At 56.0% G+C, this 18,094-nt stretch overlaps 3 protein-coding genes across 5 annotated transcripts in view; 1 reads left to right on the plus strand and 2 right to left on the minus strand.

Annotated features, from left to right (window-relative positions):
* Window positions 1–468: 468 nt before the first annotated feature.
* On the minus strand, window positions 469–10,628 carry LOC116790662 (E3 ubiquitin-protein ligase HECTD3-like). The gene is made up of 21 exons (XM_032695813.1): window positions 10,158–10,628; window positions 9,929–10,089; window positions 9,453–9,545; window positions 9,046–9,181; window positions 8,494–8,609; window positions 8,098–8,211; window positions 7,640–7,722; window positions 7,107–7,272; window positions 6,544–6,625; window positions 5,472–5,654; window positions 4,749–4,801; window positions 4,355–4,419; window positions 3,837–3,940; window positions 3,382–3,501; window positions 2,944–3,033; window positions 2,387–2,593; window positions 1,872–2,001; window positions 1,389–1,463; window positions 1,082–1,163; window positions 889–960; window positions 469–664 (listed from the first exon to the last, which is right to left on the minus strand). Exons 1-21 carry the CDS (start codon window positions 10,482–10,484, stop codon window positions 580–582), a joined length of 2,544 nt encoding a protein of 847 aa, XP_032551704.1. The 5' UTR covers window positions 10,485–10,628; the 3' UTR covers window positions 469–579.
* UROD (uroporphyrinogen decarboxylase) lies at window positions 10,551–16,717 on the plus strand. Of its 3 annotated transcripts, none has more exons than XM_032695815.1 (10): window positions 10,551–10,618; window positions 11,668–11,780; window positions 11,860–11,939; window positions 12,140–12,202; window positions 12,302–12,499; window positions 12,724–12,885; window positions 13,161–13,298; window positions 13,443–13,543; window positions 13,813–13,879; window positions 14,066–16,717. In XM_032695815.1, exons 1-10 carry the CDS (start codon window positions 10,596–10,598, stop codon window positions 14,228–14,230), a joined length of 1,110 nt encoding a protein of 369 aa, XP_032551706.1. In that variant the 5' UTR covers window positions 10,551–10,595; the 3' UTR covers window positions 14,231–16,717. The 3 variants fall into 3 exon arrangements, with proteins under 3 accessions (XP_032551706.1, XP_032551705.1, XP_032551707.1); XM_032695814.1 differs by lacking the exon at window positions 10,551–10,618 and adding an exon at window positions 10,675–10,788; XM_032695816.1 differs by lacking the exon at window positions 10,551–10,618 and adding an exon at window positions 10,891–11,094.
* ZSWIM5 (zinc finger SWIM-type containing 5) overlaps window positions 15,290–18,094 on the minus strand; it is a 98,421-nt gene continuing 95,616 nt past the window's right edge. The window contains exon 14 of the mRNA XM_032695812.1: window positions 15,290–17,724. Within this exon, the coding sequence (XP_032551703.1) occupies window positions 16,862–17,724 (863 nt within the window). The 3' untranslated portion in view covers window positions 15,290–16,861. The remainder of the gene's footprint in view (window positions 17,725–18,094) is intronic.

Here is an 18,094-nt window from a genome sequence, read left to right on the forward strand (position 1 = left end):
CACGGGAGTCCATTCCAAAGCACCCACAGTCCTGCTGTGCAGGTCTGTCATGACACCTGGTGGCCAAAGGCACCCCTGCAGCACCTGCCACCAGCCCACCCCTTTTCTTCTTAATCCTAGATGAATGATCTCATTTCCATTAGCCTAAGGCGAGGGCAGGAACAAGGCAAGGGAATGTGGTCAAGACACACTGAGCATCTCTGAGCCTCCCCCGCAGTCTCATCAGCAGCTCAGAGTTCTCTGTGCTGTGCAGCTTCATGTCCCTGTCCCACTCAGAGTGCAGCCTGGGTGGAGTGAGCTTTGCAGAGCTACAACAGGGACACGTGGAGAAGAAACTCACTACAAAAGCCTACCAGACCTTCCTGATGCCTGAGAGCTGGGCCAGGATTTCATTATTGCAATCATATTTACTCTCCAAGCTAGCTCCCACCCTGGTGAAGACCCAACCTCCATATCCACTCTGGGAGCCAGGCTTCACCTATATGTTTATTATATATACACATCCCGGAAAAACAAGGGAGTTCTTCCCACTACAGTTTTCTTGAATGACTGTCCATGCTGCTTGGTCAGGCTGCAACATCACTCTTCCCATGGACTCACGTCTGTGTCAATGGCCACACAGTTATAGGCAGCATAGCGCAACTTCTCTTCACACACCTTGGCTCTAGGGATGGCAGAAGGGGAAAAAAAAATAAAGATAAGGAGGAGTTTCCACTGCTCCATTTGCCAGCTGAGAGGACAAGATGTTCACCAGCTGCTCACAGAGAGAATCTCAACAGCCACATGGGACAGGCAGGAGACGTAAGTGTGGCCCTATGGGTCAGCACCAAGGTTAAGAAGAGAGCCCAGACACAGGTCTCCCAGACACAGGGAAGCACCAGAACTTACGTGGGATAGTTGGGCAAGAAGAGAGTGCTGGAGCAGGTGGATGACTCCGGCAAAGCATCTGTCGTCTCAGAGCTTGGGGAGATGGTGACAAACCAGTTAGAACCAGCAGACAAGTGAGGCAGTGGAGATGAGATCACACATCCCTTTGGCATGGGATCTGTCAGCCTTGCAGCCTACAGAAGAATGGACTTACCCCATCTTGTCTGGATAGATGTAGATCCGTGCTGGAAGGCGGCTTCTGCCAGTGACAAATCTGAGGAAGCGGCTGCGATCCTCTGTGAAGGAAAAGCAAAGGTATCAGCAAACCCTAGAGGGATGTACAGCTGCTTCCAGGTATCCCCAGTGCTAGCAAGCAGTCCCTTCAGCCCAGCTGCTTGCTCTCCTTGGCTCCCAGCTGTTCCCCAGGTAGCAATGAGGGTTGGTTTCACCCTCCCAGTTCCCAGCCAGCATGCAGGAGCTGTCATGGCATGAGATATGCAGGGACAGAGCAAAGCGCTCACCGTTAGTGAAGTTGTTGAGTGCTTCCCAGAAGTACTGAACACGGGTGTCCTGTGGCTCAAAGTCCTCAAACCGGGCTGGCAGAAAGGACACAGAAAAGGAGTTTATTAAAGATCCCAGCTTCTCCTTCTTTGCTAGCACAGGAAAAAACCTCTGGGTGCCCACAGGGTGTGAGCACATAGACCCAAGGTGCAAAAGACACATGCAGACAGATCCCTGTGGATCAGCCAGATCCACATATCAGCTCCACAGGGGTTCAGACACTGGCAGCTAGGGATCCCCCAGACTCTACTCTGAGGCCCAGCATGGAGTCAACAGACACCTCTGCCCCCATCAGCACCTAGCTAAAGCCAGGAAGTACACAGGCCCACACTGTCACTGTAATAAAGGCTAACACCAGCCTCCCACACCTCTCCTTGTCCCAGCACAGACAGAAGACAGTCTTGTTTTCAGGAAAAGAATTTTCAGCAGAGCCCTTCACTTACTGAGCTTCTTCAGGGCATCAACTGTAACTTCAGGGTCTCCACAGACCTTTTTTTCCAGTTCCTGCCATGTAAGGAGGTCAAGAACAGCTTGGGGCACCACCTTCAGCAGCCCAGCCTGCATGGCCATGATCTGAAAAGGAGATAGGGCAGGTAAGCAGCATGTCTTGCCCATTTCCCTGACTCATGGCTGAGCTCAGGGACTCTACTGGATGTAAGCCATATGACTGCTCAGCAAACACTCCAAGGAACCTGAAGAAGGGGACAGAACTCCAGAGGGATGCATCCCAGTTCGTTCAGGAAGCCTGTGTCAGAGCTGGGAATAAAAACCCGTATCACCCATGCTGCTACAAGCCACTCTGCTTCTGAACTCCATCGGCTCCAGGACCTCACCAGAAGGGTTGGCTACCATTGCACTAGTGAGCACAGGGACACCAACCACGATGCATTTTACCAGCAGCAGACTGGCAGGGTGTCTCTGGGAACTGATGACCACCAACACTATGGGACAGCATTACCTGCTCCTTGCTCTCCTCCAGCCGAGCCTCCTGCACCAGGCGGATGAACTCCTTGCGGTCCTCGTAGCGCACCACGGTGTTGCTGCCGTTGGGGATCAGCTCCACCACGCGCTGGTCGCTCAGCACTGTTGTGTAGGTCAGCTCGCTCCCAAATTTGAACTCAAAGGTGTCTTTGTCCATGACTTCCATCATCTCCAGGAGCTTCACCTGCCCAGGCCCCAAATAAGTGCTTGTTAGAGAGACGCCCAGTGAGCAGTGATGTGCCCAGGTCCCCGTCTCCTCCCTTCCCACACAAGTGACAGTGACACAGCATGGGATATGCTGCCGTAGAGCTGTTTAGCAGACCCTGGGCCATTGCATGCTTAAAGCAGCAGTCAGTATGGCTGCATCTCTATATTAACATTAGATGCACCCTATAGCTAAGAGCTGCCCTTTGTAGCGTGTGTTTCTTTGACAGATCGCAGGAGGAAGCAAGTACATGAGGACAGGGACACAAATCACCACACTGCTGAGTGCCACAAGGAATAGGATAAGAACTGGGAGGCTGTGCCTCTCACCAACATAGAGTCCACAGCAGGGAAGTCTTTGCTCCAGCTGACCTCCTCCCCTGTTAACTGTTTCCATACGAAGCCAGGAAGAGCCAGGACCTGAAGGAGAACAGAGATTTTGCTGAGTCTGTGTGAAAACGAGACATCCCCAAAGAAGGACATAGGGCTCAACAACACAGACACAAAGCAGCTTCCCTGCTCCCCCTGTCCACATGCAGAGTTCATCAGAGCTAAGCAGAGACCAGGCACTGTCTCCCAAGCTCTCAGCAGCATCCCCCAAGACTCAGCCTCTGAGTTCTCCAAATCACTCAGCCCCAAACCCTGCCAAACACCTTTAGTCCCAGTGTTTGACCCAGAGCCTTCCCATGCTCCTGTTGGACAGGCTGCAGGAGGGGGCTAACAACTCCCTTTGCAGCAGATCTCGCAGGGATGGTGTTGAAAGCTTACCAGAAACTCTTTGCCCCTCAGAGCTGCTCCCATGATCTGCCCAATCCACTCATACTTTGGGAAGTCTTTACAGGATGGGTTGGGGACATACATGTCCCTGGCTTCTCCAGTGCCGTTACCCTACAGGAGTGGGAGGCAAACCTCCAAGTCATGATCTCAGTACAGCGTGAAACACCACAGACCATCCCTGCCATGCCTCTGGGCACTTCTCACAGCAGAAGTGGGCTAACCCCCCCCTCCTCCTTCACAATATTCCCAGTGAGAGACCAGTCAGTATCCAGACACTTGTTAGCATATTCTAAAATGAGATGCCACAAAACAATTTACCCAACCCTTCACAACGAAAAGCTTTGGACCAGCTGAAGCAGGTATGTCCCTGGCATGCGAGGGGACAGGGACAGCACTGCATTTCCAGGCCCAGAAGGGTCTGTCCCAGATATCCCGACCCAAGGCACCTGGTTGGACGTGCGCACAAAGAAGGGTAAAGGCACAGGGGTGTCTGCTGAGCTGGGGCACAGTTCCTCTGACATGTCCGCCAGGCTGTCCCGAAAACCGCCACCTGCAACCCCAAGAGAAGGACGTTTTTAGAGATGTGAACTCCCCATGTGCTGACCCTCAGTTATGGAGGAAAGATGAGGAATCCTGGTCCAACCTGGTCCTGGGTTTAGCAGAAGGCTCCTGTCAGAGCCTTATGGCACCAGAGGAAATAAGACAGGAGAAATAACATCCCTGCCTGGCCTAGGGAGGACAGCCAGAAGGAGCATTGACACTGGTAAAGCTGTTGTTAGTGACTAATGGAGGTCTGATCCCCATCCCAGCAAGCAGCATCTAGGAAATGGCCGGGAGCAGCAGGACAAGGCAACCTGCCTTCCCTCTCTCCTCCACGGGCAGTAACACTGGGAGCAAACAAGAGCCCCTACAGGAACAGCTCATCAACCCCAACTGCTCCAGAGGAGCCCTGCGCAGTCCCTACCTTGGTCGATGATGCCCTCTGCGATGAACTTGCACTCCCACCACTGGTCATAACGCAACGGCCACCTGCAGAAAGCCAGGCATTGCCTGAGGTGCTGCTCAAAGCCAAGGAGGTGCTGGGAAAGCAGCAGGCACAGCAGAAACACCAGGGGACTACAGTGGAGCAGCCTGGGCTTAGGACAGGACAAGATCTCAATCTCCAGAGACAGCTGCATCCTCAGTAGCAAGGTGACACCTTGGGCAACAGGCCCTCATCCCATGGCTGAACTGGCTCTTGTCCTAGCAAAACCTCTCCAGAGCACAGGACACACAGAGGCTTCCCAAATGCTCTGCTGTGACAGAGGACATAGCTCCCAGCACTTCATGATGCCCCCTCTCATCCAGACACCACTTACCTATAATCTAGAGGCTTTTCAAACTTGTCTGAGGGTTTCAGGCCTTCATATACCTGCAACAAGCAGAGAAGATCAAGGCTGGTATCCCTTCTCCAGGGGAACTGGTGCCAAGTGAAGGCAGGAAATTGGAAGAAATCTAGTTTGCCCCAAACCATTAAATACTGACTGAAGCTGGTCTCTAAATGGTCTAGAAACCCTTCATTTTTGGAAAGGGAGCACAAATTACAGTGTCCCACCTCTGAGCCTCAGAGGTGCACTGAACACATTAAATTTCACAGCAGTCTGAGCTGGTTTTGCACACACAGAGCACTAAATCCTTTAGAGGTGGGCAGAAAATGAGCACAGGAAGATCAGCACTGCTGTAAAACCATGACACAGGACTGTATGCAACCGCATGACTGTTGTCACACAAGAATTCTTTGCTGCCCTTTTAGTGTAACAAGGTTGTTACACTCCGCATTAACAACATGCCACAGAGAGCATCCAGGATAGAGTACAGATTTCAACTCAGAGATCCCAAATACCTCCTGCATGTTATTCCTGGGTATGGGATCATCAGCACATGTAATTATAGAGCCTAAGAGTCATGTGAAGAGGCTTTGAGGGCTCTAGGTATCTCCAGCTCCAAGCTGTCTCTTCCACCCACCTTTATGTGGATCATTCTCATTCTGGGATGCCCCACTCTCCCCAGAGCAGCAGGGACCCTTCCAGGAGGGACAGTACCTGGGTGAAGACAGCGTTCTTGCAGCTGGGGTCCAGGGCAGGGTTGTCCCGGTGCTCCATAGCCAGGCGTCGGTTAATGTAGAGCCGCGGCATGAAATTGGGCTTGCTGGTCTCCGAGTCCTTCAGACACTGGGTAATGAGGGCCGTGCGCTTCTTGGACAGCAGCAGGAACTGCTTGATGTGCTGCCAACAGGTATGTACAAAACATGTCACCTACTGCCTACTGTAGACACCACACCGCCAGGTCTCTCCCTTTCCCAGGGCCACTGCCTTCCCACACAGACGGACTCTCCTTGGCAATATCTGCTCCCCCTCTGCCTCTAAAAGATTCTGCATTCTGGCTTGAGGGAGACATGAAGCTCAGTCCTCAATCCATCAGCTGTCATCTGATGTTCACACCCCAGTACTGCTTAGACTCTCCTTTACCCTCACTCCCACCAGAAAATTGATCTTACTTTTCCTCCCATTTGTAATCAAAGCCAGCTCCTCTAAGCAAACAAGAATCCTCAAATGCTTTGGGTCCTATGTTGAGCTGGCCTGGAAACACACAGAATGGAGCTATCCCAGTTATGTCCAGCATATGTATTCTTGGAGAGGATGTAAAGAAAACAGACAACTGGAGGGATGAACTCAGCATTATGAGAAAGATGGAAAGCAAAAGCTTATTCAAGCCAGAAATGAGTTACTGGTAAAAGCCTTGCAGTTTGGACACATCCAGCTCAAAGCTGCTGGCAGTAAGTGCAGGAACAGAGTGTCCTGGGCTTAGATCTTGTAAGGGAAGTGCATCCAGCTCACGTGCCCAGTGCTGCTATGGTCCAAGTGTTTTGGAGGGTGAAATGTTCTGGTTTGATTCTTGTTACCCCACAGCTACATGCTTCCACATCTGTGGTTTAGCAGGAAACTGACCTCTAAACAGTATCACTTTTCACAGCATTAATGAACTGAGCTCAGCCAGGTACTTCCCTTGAGCTGCTTTAAAGGCAACAAGCACTGGCTGCCTCCCTTGACACAGCCCAAACACCGTCACCCTGACAGAATGAGGCCCCAACAAGACATCAAGGGAACTGCTCACCTTGAGTTTGCTGAACGTGCCAACAGTGTGGTCCCACGCTGGCACCAAGTGATGTAGGACACTGTCCAGGAGCTTGATGAACCTAAATCCCAAAAAAGGTATTGCAATGCAGGAGGAACAGGGATCTGCACAAGTCTATTTCAGACAAAGCACCCCCTGGACACAAGCAGAAAAATAATAACTCATCCAAACCAAACCCAGTGTGGTTTTTCACATCACACAGCCTTTGGTACTAAATTCCCACTCCCTGGGCACTGCAGTGAATCTTGCACTCCCTTACAAGGGACTCTGCATATACATGCCCCCACACTGCACAGATACGCTGTGCTTGCAACACACAAGACACTGAACTTGAGCTGCAAAACTCCTCTGAAAGCTTAGGGGAGCTACCCCAGAGAGCCCACTTTGCTCCCCAATGATTCTGCTATTTTCTCCAGCATCCAGAATGTCTGTCCCAAAGGAAGTCACACAACTTTACAGCACCCAGCCCTACGCATGCTGGAGATGGCAGCAACCCCTGCAGGCAATGCCACCCCACCTGTCTGCTCCCCTCCACACAGTACCTTTGAATAAGCACGGCCCGCCGGTACAGCAGGTCGGGGTCAGTCCCTTCTAGGCGAGGGTAGCGCACCAAATTGGGCAGCTGGAACATGTCAGCACTGAGCCCCAAGTCCCTCTGTCGGGAGGATTTGATTTTGATGCCTCGGATACGAACGTCAATCCCATCATCTGCCAAGGAAGAGCATGGATGATATGACCAAGAGGAAATAAGGCTTCCAGCAAGGAAGGTCTACAGGCAAAAGCATTAGGAATGTGACCAGCTCCACCAGCTCTGGGGCTGGGCACTGAAAGCCTGAAATACCTCTGTAAAGTGGGGCATTTACAGGAGAAAAAAATTAAATAATTGAAGGCAGAGAAAGATAGAATGAAAGCTGAGAATTTCCAAAATATCAGATCTCCCTGGAGTTTCCCTTGGTTCTTTTGCATCTCATCAGAAAAAGCCCGCAGGGACAAGAAGTACAAATCACAGAACAAACTCTTAACATACAGTATCATACAGCTGCATTATGGATGTGGCCACTGCAGCCAGCCCTACCTCGGCACTCCACAATCCGGATCTCGATGACAGGCAGGTGTGTTGTCATGTCCTCAAGGATGCACACATCCCCAATGTAGCTGCTGCAAACACAGCACAGATGAAGGCTGAAAGGCTGTTCTCTCACCCATCCTGCCAAAATCCACTTGGATGCTTGTAAGGGAAGAGGGTTTCCATCTTTTGAAATGGGAGCCTGTGGCAGGCACCCAGACCCAGTTGCCTGCAATACAGTTGAACGCCTGAACCTGCTGGTGACACAGGTCCAGGTGACATAATTCTGATGAGTCCCACAATCAGACTGGGAGAGCACTGATGGCTGTGCTGTCTGCTATTGTAGGCAGAGTGAACCCACAGCTCAGAGAGCCTGGCTGGGGCCATATGACTGCTTAGGGTTGGAGTGTTCAGCACCTCCAGCCCCTGCAAGGGCCACGCTAACCTGTGTACCTCCATCCACTCACTCCTCAATGCAGACGTCGTTCAGTTTCTTCAGATTGTCCCCCTCGCCCCCGTACACAGCGACCCGCTGGGGTGTGAAGTTCTCATCGTTGGAATCCACTGTCAGCAGCAGCTTCCTGCAAAGGGAAGCAGGACATGAGGAGAAGGCAACCGCATCCGAACACCCATCGCTGCTCCCCTTCATTGCCTGGTCACACTGTTACCAAGCACATGCAGCTGGTGCTCTGATCCCCAGATAGCTGTGACAATGCCAAGACCCCTTCAAACCCAGAGGCAGAGTAAAGGCTGAGGGGCTGGGAGTGCAGGGCATATTTGGGCCATGACAGACTCAGGCAGAGAGAGGGAGTCACAGAACTTGTCCCAGTCACAAGCCAGTGTGCAGAGCAGAGATGACTCACTTGACAATGGTGCCTTTCTTCATGTTGAGCCGCACCCAGTGCTGGCCCTGGGACCCATCACTCTCCCAGTATGTGTCAGCGCGGCTGTCAGTCAGACATGACACATTGAAGTCCTCCTGGAAGAGGGCAATGAATGAAAGGAAGATCAGATGGGCGTGGGATTAACTTCCCTTTAGCAGTTACTTTTGTCATGAATCTCAGTGCCAGGGGGCATCACACTGGCCCGTTCCCTTTGCCTGGCTGTAGGTAGACAAGGGGAGTACAGAGCGCACAGGACACTGGGACTGGCCCTCCGAGGTGCTCTGAGGTCACACACACAGCACAAAATAACAACCCCTCCCTAAAATCAGCTTAGCAACTAATATTAGCATTGGCTTCTCAAACCACTGTCCCTCCAGGGGCACATTACACAACATGCTGCATGATGCTCTCCAGGCTTCTCTGCCACATTCTCAAACATAGCCCAGTCCAGTCCAGAGCAGCACAGCAAGTTCCATGCTCCACAGCCCCATGGCACAGCTGGGCCAATGCAGCCTTGTCCCTTTAACCCACCGTGTAGGACGAGACATCGATGCTGTCCACGTACTGCTTAACGCTGCCCAAGTTCTCATCTTCCTTCCCAATGTGGTCATACAGGAAATGCACTAGGTCTTCATCACATTCATAAGTCCACGTTGGGGGTACAAACCTACCAAGGAAAAGGGATTACTGGGTCTGGAGAGCCAGAGGAAGCTAGGCTTATGGGTCAAAAAACGGAGGTCTGCATCCTGCTTGCCTTGAACTGCCCTGTTTCCTGCCTTTTGCAGGCTTATCTAGGACAAGACTGTGATGCACAGAGCTGTTCCCCACTGCTTGTCTCCCTCCCTTTCACCCCCATCTGCAGGAGACAGCTGTCTGAGCAGCCAGGGAGAGACAGCAGCTTGTCCCCCAACAAGCAGAAGTCGAAAAACAGTTCATACCGAAGCTTCTCTACTGCAGCCTCATCCTGCTCCATGGGCCTGGGCTTTGCTCCGAGGCGCAGGGAGTATGTCAGATCCACCACCTGCTCCCATCTGAAACAACACAGAGAAGTGGAGGGAATGAGAAAATCCCAAGAGGAACAAGGAGTAGCTTTATGGGGAAGATTTGGGTTTAAGGCCCCACCATACTCCATCACCTCCAGCCTCAACTGTCACCCTTTCCTTTCCATCCATGTCTACTCCTTCCACACCCCGCTGGGCAGGTGACAAGGACAGTGCCCAAGTCCAACCCAGTTCACTCCACGTGCGGCATCCCTCTTGCCTCATTTCCATGGAACATGTCCTAACGGGCTGGGTTTCTCCAGCCCAGAGCAGGAAGGGCCGAGGGGCAGCCTCCCGAGCCCCCAGACAGCTGGTCCCGGGTGAGCACCTCCCCGCTCCCGGGGACGCAGCGGGGCATCGCGGTGGCCCCGCACCTGATGACGGGTTTATAGTCAACCCCGAAGAGCTGCTGCTGCCGCTGGATCCGCTCCGTGGACTCCACGGGCACCAGCCGGTCCCCGCCGTCGGCGTGTTTGCACACTAGCACCCAGCCCTCCTCTAGATCGCAGCCGCTCCGGTACTCCTCCAGCTGCTCCTGCGGGGACAGCGGGCGGTCAGGCGGGGCCGGGCCGGGCCCTCCGCGGGCCGCCGCCCCCGCGTTACCTTGCTGAGCTTGACCCAGAGCCCGGCGCCGTTGCAGTACTCCTCGCCGGTGGCGCGGAGGCAGCCGCCCTTCCGCACCTCGATGGTGGCCCGCGCCGCCCGCTTCCCGCCCCGCGCCGGCCCCGGGCTGTCCCACACGCTCAGGAGGCTGCGGGCGGCGGCGGCGGCGGCGGCCGCAGGGTCTTTGCAGATCTTGTACTGCACCTCCTTGGGCACGTAGCAGAGCGCGGCGGGCAGCGCCCGAGCGCAGCGGAAGCACTCGCTGCACTGCAGCAGGAACCGCAGCCGGCCCAGCACCTGGTGCGGCGCCTCCCCGCCCGCCCGCATCGCGCACCGGGCACCGGCCGAGCCCCGCTCCGGTTTACGACGGACCCCGCCCGCCGACAGGCAAGATGGCGGCGCCCGTGCCACGTACGGAGGAGTGAGAAGCAGGGCAAGATGGCGGCGCACGGCGGGGCGGTGTACGGAGGGGGGCGGGGCAAGATGACGGCAGACGGAGAGGCGGGACTACGGCAAGATGGCGGCGCCGGCGGGGCGGGCCGGGGGCGGGCCCGGGCGGACCGTGCCCCGTCGGGAGGCAACGCGGAGGCTGAGGAGCGGCACAGGAGATGGAGGGTGGCGAGCGGCTGCTGTGAGTAACCGGGGCCGGGCAGGCCTGCGTCTCCTCCTGGTGTGGTGACGGGAGACACGCACCGGGGTCTGCATGGGGGACGCTGGTGTGTCTCTGGGAACGGCGATCTGGCCCTGGGGATGGTGCTTTGGCGCTGGGGTCCTGCACTGGGGACACTCGTGTGACTCTGGGAATGGCGATCTGGCACTGTAGGGGCCCTAGGGATGGTGCTTTGGTGGCGGGGTCCTGTACTGGGGCCACTGGAGAGGCACTGCGGTGGCTCTGGGGTTGTGGTGCTGGCACCGGGGTCCGGCACTGAGGTCACTGGTGAAGCGCTGTGGGGGTTGATTCTGCACTGGGGAGGCACTGCGAGTACTGGGTCTGCACTAGGACGGATCAGCAGGGGTACTGCTGTGGTAACGAAGTTGCCGGTCCCACGGTGGAGTTTTTGGGGACTTTGTCCCCATGGCCCCGCGGTTCTCGGGGTTCCCCTCCCCGGGGCCGGTCGGGCTCCAGCAGCCCCTCGGTGGTGACACCGCGGCGGGGGGCTGGGGACGCGTGGCCCGGCACAGATAGGGGCCGGGGCCGCCGGTGGCAGGACTGCCCGCCCCCGCGCCCCGCTCGTCCCAAACCTCTCCAGGCGGGAGCAACTGGTGGCCCCGATAACTTAATCTCACGGGCCCTGCGCCGGGCATCGCCTCTCCCTAGGGAGGGCGCCGCAGCCCCCAGCAGGAAGAGGCCCTGGACTGTGGTGGGGAGAATTTATCACGTTTGTCACAGCTGGGCCCAAGCCCTTTCCTGCGGTCACCGGCTGGGGAGTGGGGACGAGCCGCTGGCCATGGCATCCCCTGCCCCAAACCCCTCGTGGGTGACAGCCTGTACCTGCTCTTTCTCCCGTAGTCCCAAGGGCTTCCCCAAGCTGAAGAACGACACCTTCCTTCGCGCGGCGCGCGGGGAGGAGACGGAGCACACCCCGGTGTGGTGCATGCGGCAGGCGGGACGGTACCTGCCAGGTGAGCCGGTGGAGGCATGTCGGGGGCAGCGAGGGGCCCTCAGCATGCACCCGGTAACCTTCGTGCTGGTCCCTTGCAGAGTTTCGGGAGACCCGAGCAGCGCAGGATTTCTTTGCCACTTGCCGGAGCCCCAAATTGTGCTGTGAGCTGACACTGCAGGTGAGCATTCCTCAGCAGGGTCTGTGTGTCTCCCTCTCCCTGACCAGACGTGGATGGGGAGAAGCCTTGTGTCTGGCTTCCCCAGGCGGTGCCAGTAAATTGTTCAGCGCTTGGAGACCCCACTGCCTCATGTGCTTGTCCGGGTCCTCCATGGGGAGGGGTCCCAGCCCCTCACTGACGCTGCCACTTCTCCTCTGCAGCCACTTAGACGATTCCCCTTGGATGCTGCCATCATCTTCTCTGACATCTTGGTGGTGCCCCAGGTGAGAGCCATGGCCAATGCCATGGGGAGCAGCTGCTGGGAACGGGGCAGAGTTCAGGGATGCCTCATTCCTGCTTCCTCCATTCTCCCCTGTCGCCAGGCGCTGGGCATGGAGGTTGTCATGGTCCCCGGCAAGGGACCCACTTTCACAGAGCCCCTGAAAGAGGTGGAGGATCTGCTGAAACTGCGACAGAAGGTGGATGTGACTGCAGAGCTAGGTTATGTCTTCCAGGCCATCACGCTGACACGACACAGCCTGGAGGGCAGGGTGCCCCTCATCGGCTTCTCAGGGGCACCGGTAAGTGGTGTGGCTCCTCCGTGTGGGTTTCCTTGCTGGGTTCCTTTGCCCTCCTGGGGTAACACCAGCCATGACACCTCCGGATGTGGGTGCTACAGGGCTGTGTAAGTGGGGGACATTCAATGCAGGAGCAGCTGTGCTCACAGGTCCTACCTTCAGCACTGCGACCAGTGCCTCGTCTTCTTTCATCTCCATCACTCTCCTCACTTCTCTCCTGCCCGCAGTGGACACTCATGTCCTACATGATTGAAGGTGGCGGCTCCTCTACAATGGCCAAGGCCAAGAGCTGGCTCTACCGGCACCCCGAGGCGAGCCACCAGCTGCTGCGGCTGCTGGCCGATGTCATCACTGACTACCTGGTGGGGCAGGTGGCTGCTGGAGCGCAGGTGTGTTCTGGGATATGGGGACAGGGCTAGGCAGGAAGGCAGGGACTGGGGTCAGGGAGCAGGGAGGGTTTAGCTTGTGGGAGGAGGAGGAGGGACTGTGGTGTTGCTCTCCCAGCCCAATGGGAACGTAGTTGAGCTGCCATCCTGGAGGTATTTGAAAGACGTAGTTGTGGCACCTGGGGATATGTGGTGGGTTTGGCAGTGCTGGGTTAACTACTGGACTTGGATGATTTTAAAGGTCTTTTCTGAGCTAAATGACTCCATGTCCCTGGCAGGCACTCCAACTCTTTGAGTCCCATGCAGGGCACCTGGGCCCAGAGCAGTTTCAGGACTTTGCCCTGCCGTACATCCGAGACATCGCCCAGGCTGTCAAGAGCAAGCTGAAGGAGGAGGCGCTGCCCCTGGTGCCCATGGTAAGTCGGGGCTGCCTGGATTGACCCTGGCACTTGGGGGCTGCTGGAGAGGGGTGCATCCCCTGGTACCTGCTTGTCCCAGTTTGGCCCGTGGAGATGGGCCTGACCCATAGCAGAGCTACTGCCCATCTCCTCCCTCCCCAGATCATCTTTGCGAAGGACGCGCACTACGCGCTGCGTGACCTGGCCCACGCTGGGTACGAGGTGGTCGGTCTCGATTGGACCATCCGGCCCCAGGAAGCTCGGTAAGAGTCTGACAGAGCATTCAGGTGCTCTTCTGCCCTGAGCCATCCCAGGCCTGGACGGCTGCTCCAGAGGTGGGGGTAGTTGGGCCACCATGCTACAGCGACCAAGGGCTGCACTGAGGGGTCCTGGGTGTCCTGCAGTGGGGGCCACAGCGACCAAGGGCTGCACTGAGGGGTCCTGGGTGTCCTGCAGTGGGGGCCGCAGGCACCTGGCTACCCTCAGCCTCTGCACCACATGCAACAACTCACAAGCTTCCTCCCTGCTGCAGTGCACAGACAGGGAAAGATGTCACCCTGCAAGGGAACCTGGATCCTTGTGCTCTCTACGCACCCAAGGTGAGCCATGGCCATTTTCAGCAACCGGGGCTAGTTCCAGCCTGTATTAAAGGCCTCCTGCCTCAATTTCCCCACCTGCAGTGCTGGCTTGTGTCCCAGAAGTCCCTTAGGCTGGCTGGGAACTGGAAGGTGGGAAATATCTTGGGATGGATGGGACTGACATATCGTTTCCCACCGTGCCTACAGGAGAAGATTGGCGAGCTGGTGAAGAAGATGCTGGAGGCTTTTGGGACTCAACGCTACATCGCCAACCTGGGCCACGGCCTCTACCCTGACATGAACCCTGAACACGTGGGTGCCTTTGTGGAGGCCGTGCACGCTCATTCCCGTCACATCAACAAGCACAGCTGAGCCTAGGGCCTTGGGGATAGAACTCTGGTTTGGGCACAGTCAGCCCAAGTAGTGTGTTGTCACAGGGCTTGCTCCAGGCTGGGCTGTAGCATTAAACCAGCACCTTTTCCGCAGCAGCCGTGTGGCTCTGGCTGGGGGGACAGGGAACTGGATGGCCCTGAAGGACATGAGCCGTTCTGGCAGGCAGCTAGAGGGGCATGTGGGGAAAGGGGGAGCCCCTGAGCCCCATCCTGTTGGTCAGAATGGGGAAACAGGGGTGCCAGCACAGTGGGGGAGCTGCCTCTCCTTGCCAGGCTGCACAGTGTCTGTGCTTGCAGGAGAGGATGTGGGCCCAGAGCACAACAGGCATCTCCTGGCTCTATGGATTCACTCAGCTCTGCTAGGGGAGGTGGGCTGCCTGAGGCTGGCAGGGTCACAGCCTGGGAGCTGGGGGTTCACAGCATGAGCAGTGCCAGAGTCCTGCTCAGGTGGCAATAGGCAACATGACATCAACCCAGGGCAGCCCCGAGGGGGTGGGAGACACAAGTACTCACCTGGGGGCCAACCAGCACCACCCGCACCCTGCCACACTGGCTGGGATGGCAGCAGAGGCACCATCACCCTCCTCCAGCTCCAAGTCTCTTTGCGACCATCCCACCAGTCCTGGAGTTCTCCCCCATGCACACCTCCTTATCTCCCTCTGATTCTCAGAGGCAAGCTTGCCTGGGGCTCAGCAAACCCTGCAGAAAGCAACCCAGGAACCCGGAGTTATGACTCTCTGCCACCCCATCCCACACTGCAGCACACTCACTGTGGTCCAGGCTGGCTACAGGATGGATCGAGACGTGGGTGTCAACACTGCTGTAGCTGGCACAGATAGGGTAGCGCCTTCAGCACGGGCAGGGACCTGCTAACACCGTGCATGTCAGGGAACTGCAGCCAGGACGCCTTGCCCCTGCTCCGTCCCCCCACAGGAGCTGGGTACCACAGGGAGTGGCGACACTGCCTCCTCCCCGGGGCTCTGCCCAGCAAGAGCGGTGACCCCCTGACTTCAGAGAAAGGCAGGAGAGAGACAGGGGGTAACGTTCATCCCTTTTATTATTAAACATCAGATGAAGAGGTCGCACACACACATACACGCACGCACGCAAAAAAAAAAAGGGAAGGAAAAAAGAGAGAAACAGACTGGTTGAAGACCGCTATTTCGGTGGCGACAGAGACCGAGTACAATTGGTTTCCTGGCCGGAGTGCGGACACAAGTCACTTGCCAAAAAATTAAAAGTCAAACCAGACAGCAGATAACTAGCCCACGTTCTCTAACTACAAGTCACCATCCAGACCGGCCCTGGTCCCCCAGCCCTCCCAACCCGCTGGCAAAGAAATGAACCAAAACCGAAGAGCCACCGGCCCAGGGCTGGAGTCTGCCCTTGGTGCAGGGTAAGCCGGGAAGGGCCGAGCATGGGCTGCACCACGGAGCTGGAAAGCAGAACGGTGCGGGGAGGTGACGTGGCTGCACCTGCCTCCTCCCTCCCCAGGAGCCAGGCGGCCCTGGTGCCCACCCAGGCACCTCACACCCTGCACCCGCCAGGAGATCCTCCAGCGCCAGCTCCACGTGTGTCCGAGCGAGCATTGCCCTGAGTCCCTTCCTTCGCTGTCCTCCAGTGCTGGGCTGCTGCTCCTCCTTCCATCCGTCCGTCCGCCTGTCCCAGGGCTGTGAGTCGAGCAGATGTTCGCCTCCCCCCACACCCTTCTCGCTGCTGACAATGCCATGGGAACCTGAGAAACGTTCGCGTGCCTCCTCCTCTTTTTGTCTGTGGTTTTGTGTAGTTTTTTTAAATAATAGTTATAATAATAATAACAATAATAATAATAATAGCAATAATAAAAATAATCGCCCCAGCCCACAACAATTTCAAGTATCCCCCAAATAAAAGACAGAATTATAAATAATTATAACTTTACAATTTAATAATTGACACATATACTATAGTATTTACAGTATCATAAATGCTTTTTTTTTTTTTTTTTGTGTTACTTTTAGTAAGCAATCCCTGAGAACAGTTACTTTTACTTGTTTTTATTGAAGTATCTTCACAAATAGAGGAGTTTGCATGTCTCGGGCGGGTGGGAGAAGCGCTCTGCAAAGCCATCGCTTTTGGTGACGCATGAGGTTCTAGTGTCGCAGGTTTCTTTGCTCGCTTTTTTTTTCTTTCTTTTTTTTTTTTTTGTTCTTTTTTTTTTTTTTTTGTTAAATTCCCCACGTAATTTTAAAGATTTTTACACTTTGCAACCTTCGTATCCCTCCAGCGACCGCGTCCTTCAGGAAAGAGGTATTAGATTTCCAGGTTAGCTTTTGGTATTGGCAAGGGAGGGCAGGGGGCTGAGTGAACCATCCTTTTTCCCTGTGGTTGCCTTTTGGTTTGTGCCCAAGGAATCTCTGGATCCTCTCAGTGTGTGAAATGGTTAAATCCAAGAAAGAATAACATTTAAAAAAAAAAAAAAAAGAAAGAAAACAAAAAAAAGAAACAGAAGACCAGAACAGAGCAGCCTCTGCCGATGGGGGGAAGGTGATCTCCACTTTCCTTCCTTCTTCTCTCCCGAGTCCCCATGCTGCGGGCGGACCCTGCCAGTGAGCACGGCAGGAGCCGGGGCTCACCCAAACCGTTCCCGCACCAGCAGCATCAGTTTTTTCTTGCCTTTGTAGATTTGTTTGAGATTGTCAATGAACTGGGCGAACTGTATGTGCCCGTCCTGCGCCAGGAGGAAGGTCTCCCTGGCCTTGCTGAGGAACTCGATGAACTCCCCGTAGTGCCGCGGGCTGATGTGGGTGAGCCGGGAGTGGGTGGTGTTGATGTAGGCGCTTATCGTCGCGTCCAGCAGCTGTCGCAGGGGGGCTTTGTCGGTGGACATCAGCTTCCCCGAGTTCCTGCGGCCAGGGATGCCGGCCAGCCCTGGGGCCGTCATGGTGCAGCGGCGAAGGATGTCCGAGAGCACCGTGGCACAGTGCACGCTCTTCACCACCAGCGGGATGATGGCCGCCAGCTCGTTTTTGCCCAGAGAGTGGCTCAAGGCGCAGGCCCAGAGCACATCGTTGATGGCCGGGTGCGTGTCCTGGTTGTAGGCCAGGTTGAGATGCGTCATGGCCAACGAGGCCAGTTTGAAGGCCCGGAGTGGGTAGCCCCGGTGCTCCATGTAGCGGGCAATGGTGAAGAGCTGGGTGTAGGTCATGCCGGTGGAGGCGGCGTCGATGACAATCTGGTAGGCAGTCTCGAAGGCAATGTGGTCCTTCTCGCAGAGGGTCAGGGCGGACAGGGCGCAGTTCTGGGGGTCCTTCATGGCACACTGCAGGGCCAGGGTGCGGGCGCAGCTGGCCAGCTCTTCCCGCTGTGGGTAGTCCAGGCTCAGGCGCAGGATGGTGTTGTGGGACATCACTGTGGCCGCCACGATGCTGGTGGCTTCCGTGGGAGTGAACAGGGAGTACCAGCTCTGCAGGATGCTCACCAGGGCCCTCACCCCTGCAAAAAAAAACTGTGGTCAGAGCACATCCCTGGAGCCTGGCTCAGTTCACAGGGCTCCTCTGAGACCTGGAGACAGGGTAAAGCCAGCCCACAGCAGTGCTGAGCTGCTGCCCCTGCCCCAACAGGGACAGGGCAGAGGGGGACAGGCAGAGGCTGCCCTGTGCTGCCATGCTGCAGGGCACAGCTAGCACTGCTGGCCTGGGCCACGTACAGGGGACCCATCCCACTCCCAAACCCAGCCACTGCTGCAGCCCCAGCCCTGCCAGCTGGTGATCTGAGGTGCACTCAGTTACCCACGAAGAAATGGGAGACCCAGGAGAACTCAAGATACCCAGAACTACAAATGACCCTAGGATTCCCATGCCCA

Source organism: Chiroxiphia lanceolata, chromosome 9 (genome assembly GCF_009829145.1).
Source record: "Chiroxiphia lanceolata isolate bChiLan1 chromosome 9, bChiLan1.pri, whole genome shotgun sequence".
NCBI classification, from domain to species: Eukaryota; Metazoa; Chordata; class Aves; order Passeriformes; family Pipridae; genus Chiroxiphia; species Chiroxiphia lanceolata.

Coding starts and splice junctions, on each gene's coding strand:
- LOC116790662 (XM_032695813.1), bottom strand. CDS start 10,484: ATGCGGGCGGGCGGGGAGGCGCCGCACCAGGTGCTGGGCCGGCTGCGG. Junction 8,212..8,493: donor AAGAAAGGCACCATTGTCAA/GTGAGTCATCTC, acceptor TTCCCTTTGCAG/GAAGCTGCTGCTGACAGTGG. Junction 2,594..2,943: donor CTGCTGTGGACTCTATGTTG/GTGAGAGGCACA, acceptor GGGCCTGGGCAG/GTGAAGCTCCTGGAGATGAT.
- UROD (XM_032695815.1), top strand. CDS start 10,596: ATGGCGGCGCACGGCGGGGCGGT. Junction 12,500..12,723: donor TCGGCTTCTCAGGGGCACCG/GTAAGTGGTGTG, acceptor TCCTGCCCGCAG/TGGACACTCATGTCCTACAT. Junction 13,299..13,442: donor CGCTGCCCCTGGTGCCCATG/GTAAGTCGGGGC, acceptor CTCCCTCCCCAG/ATCATCTTTGCGAAGGACGC.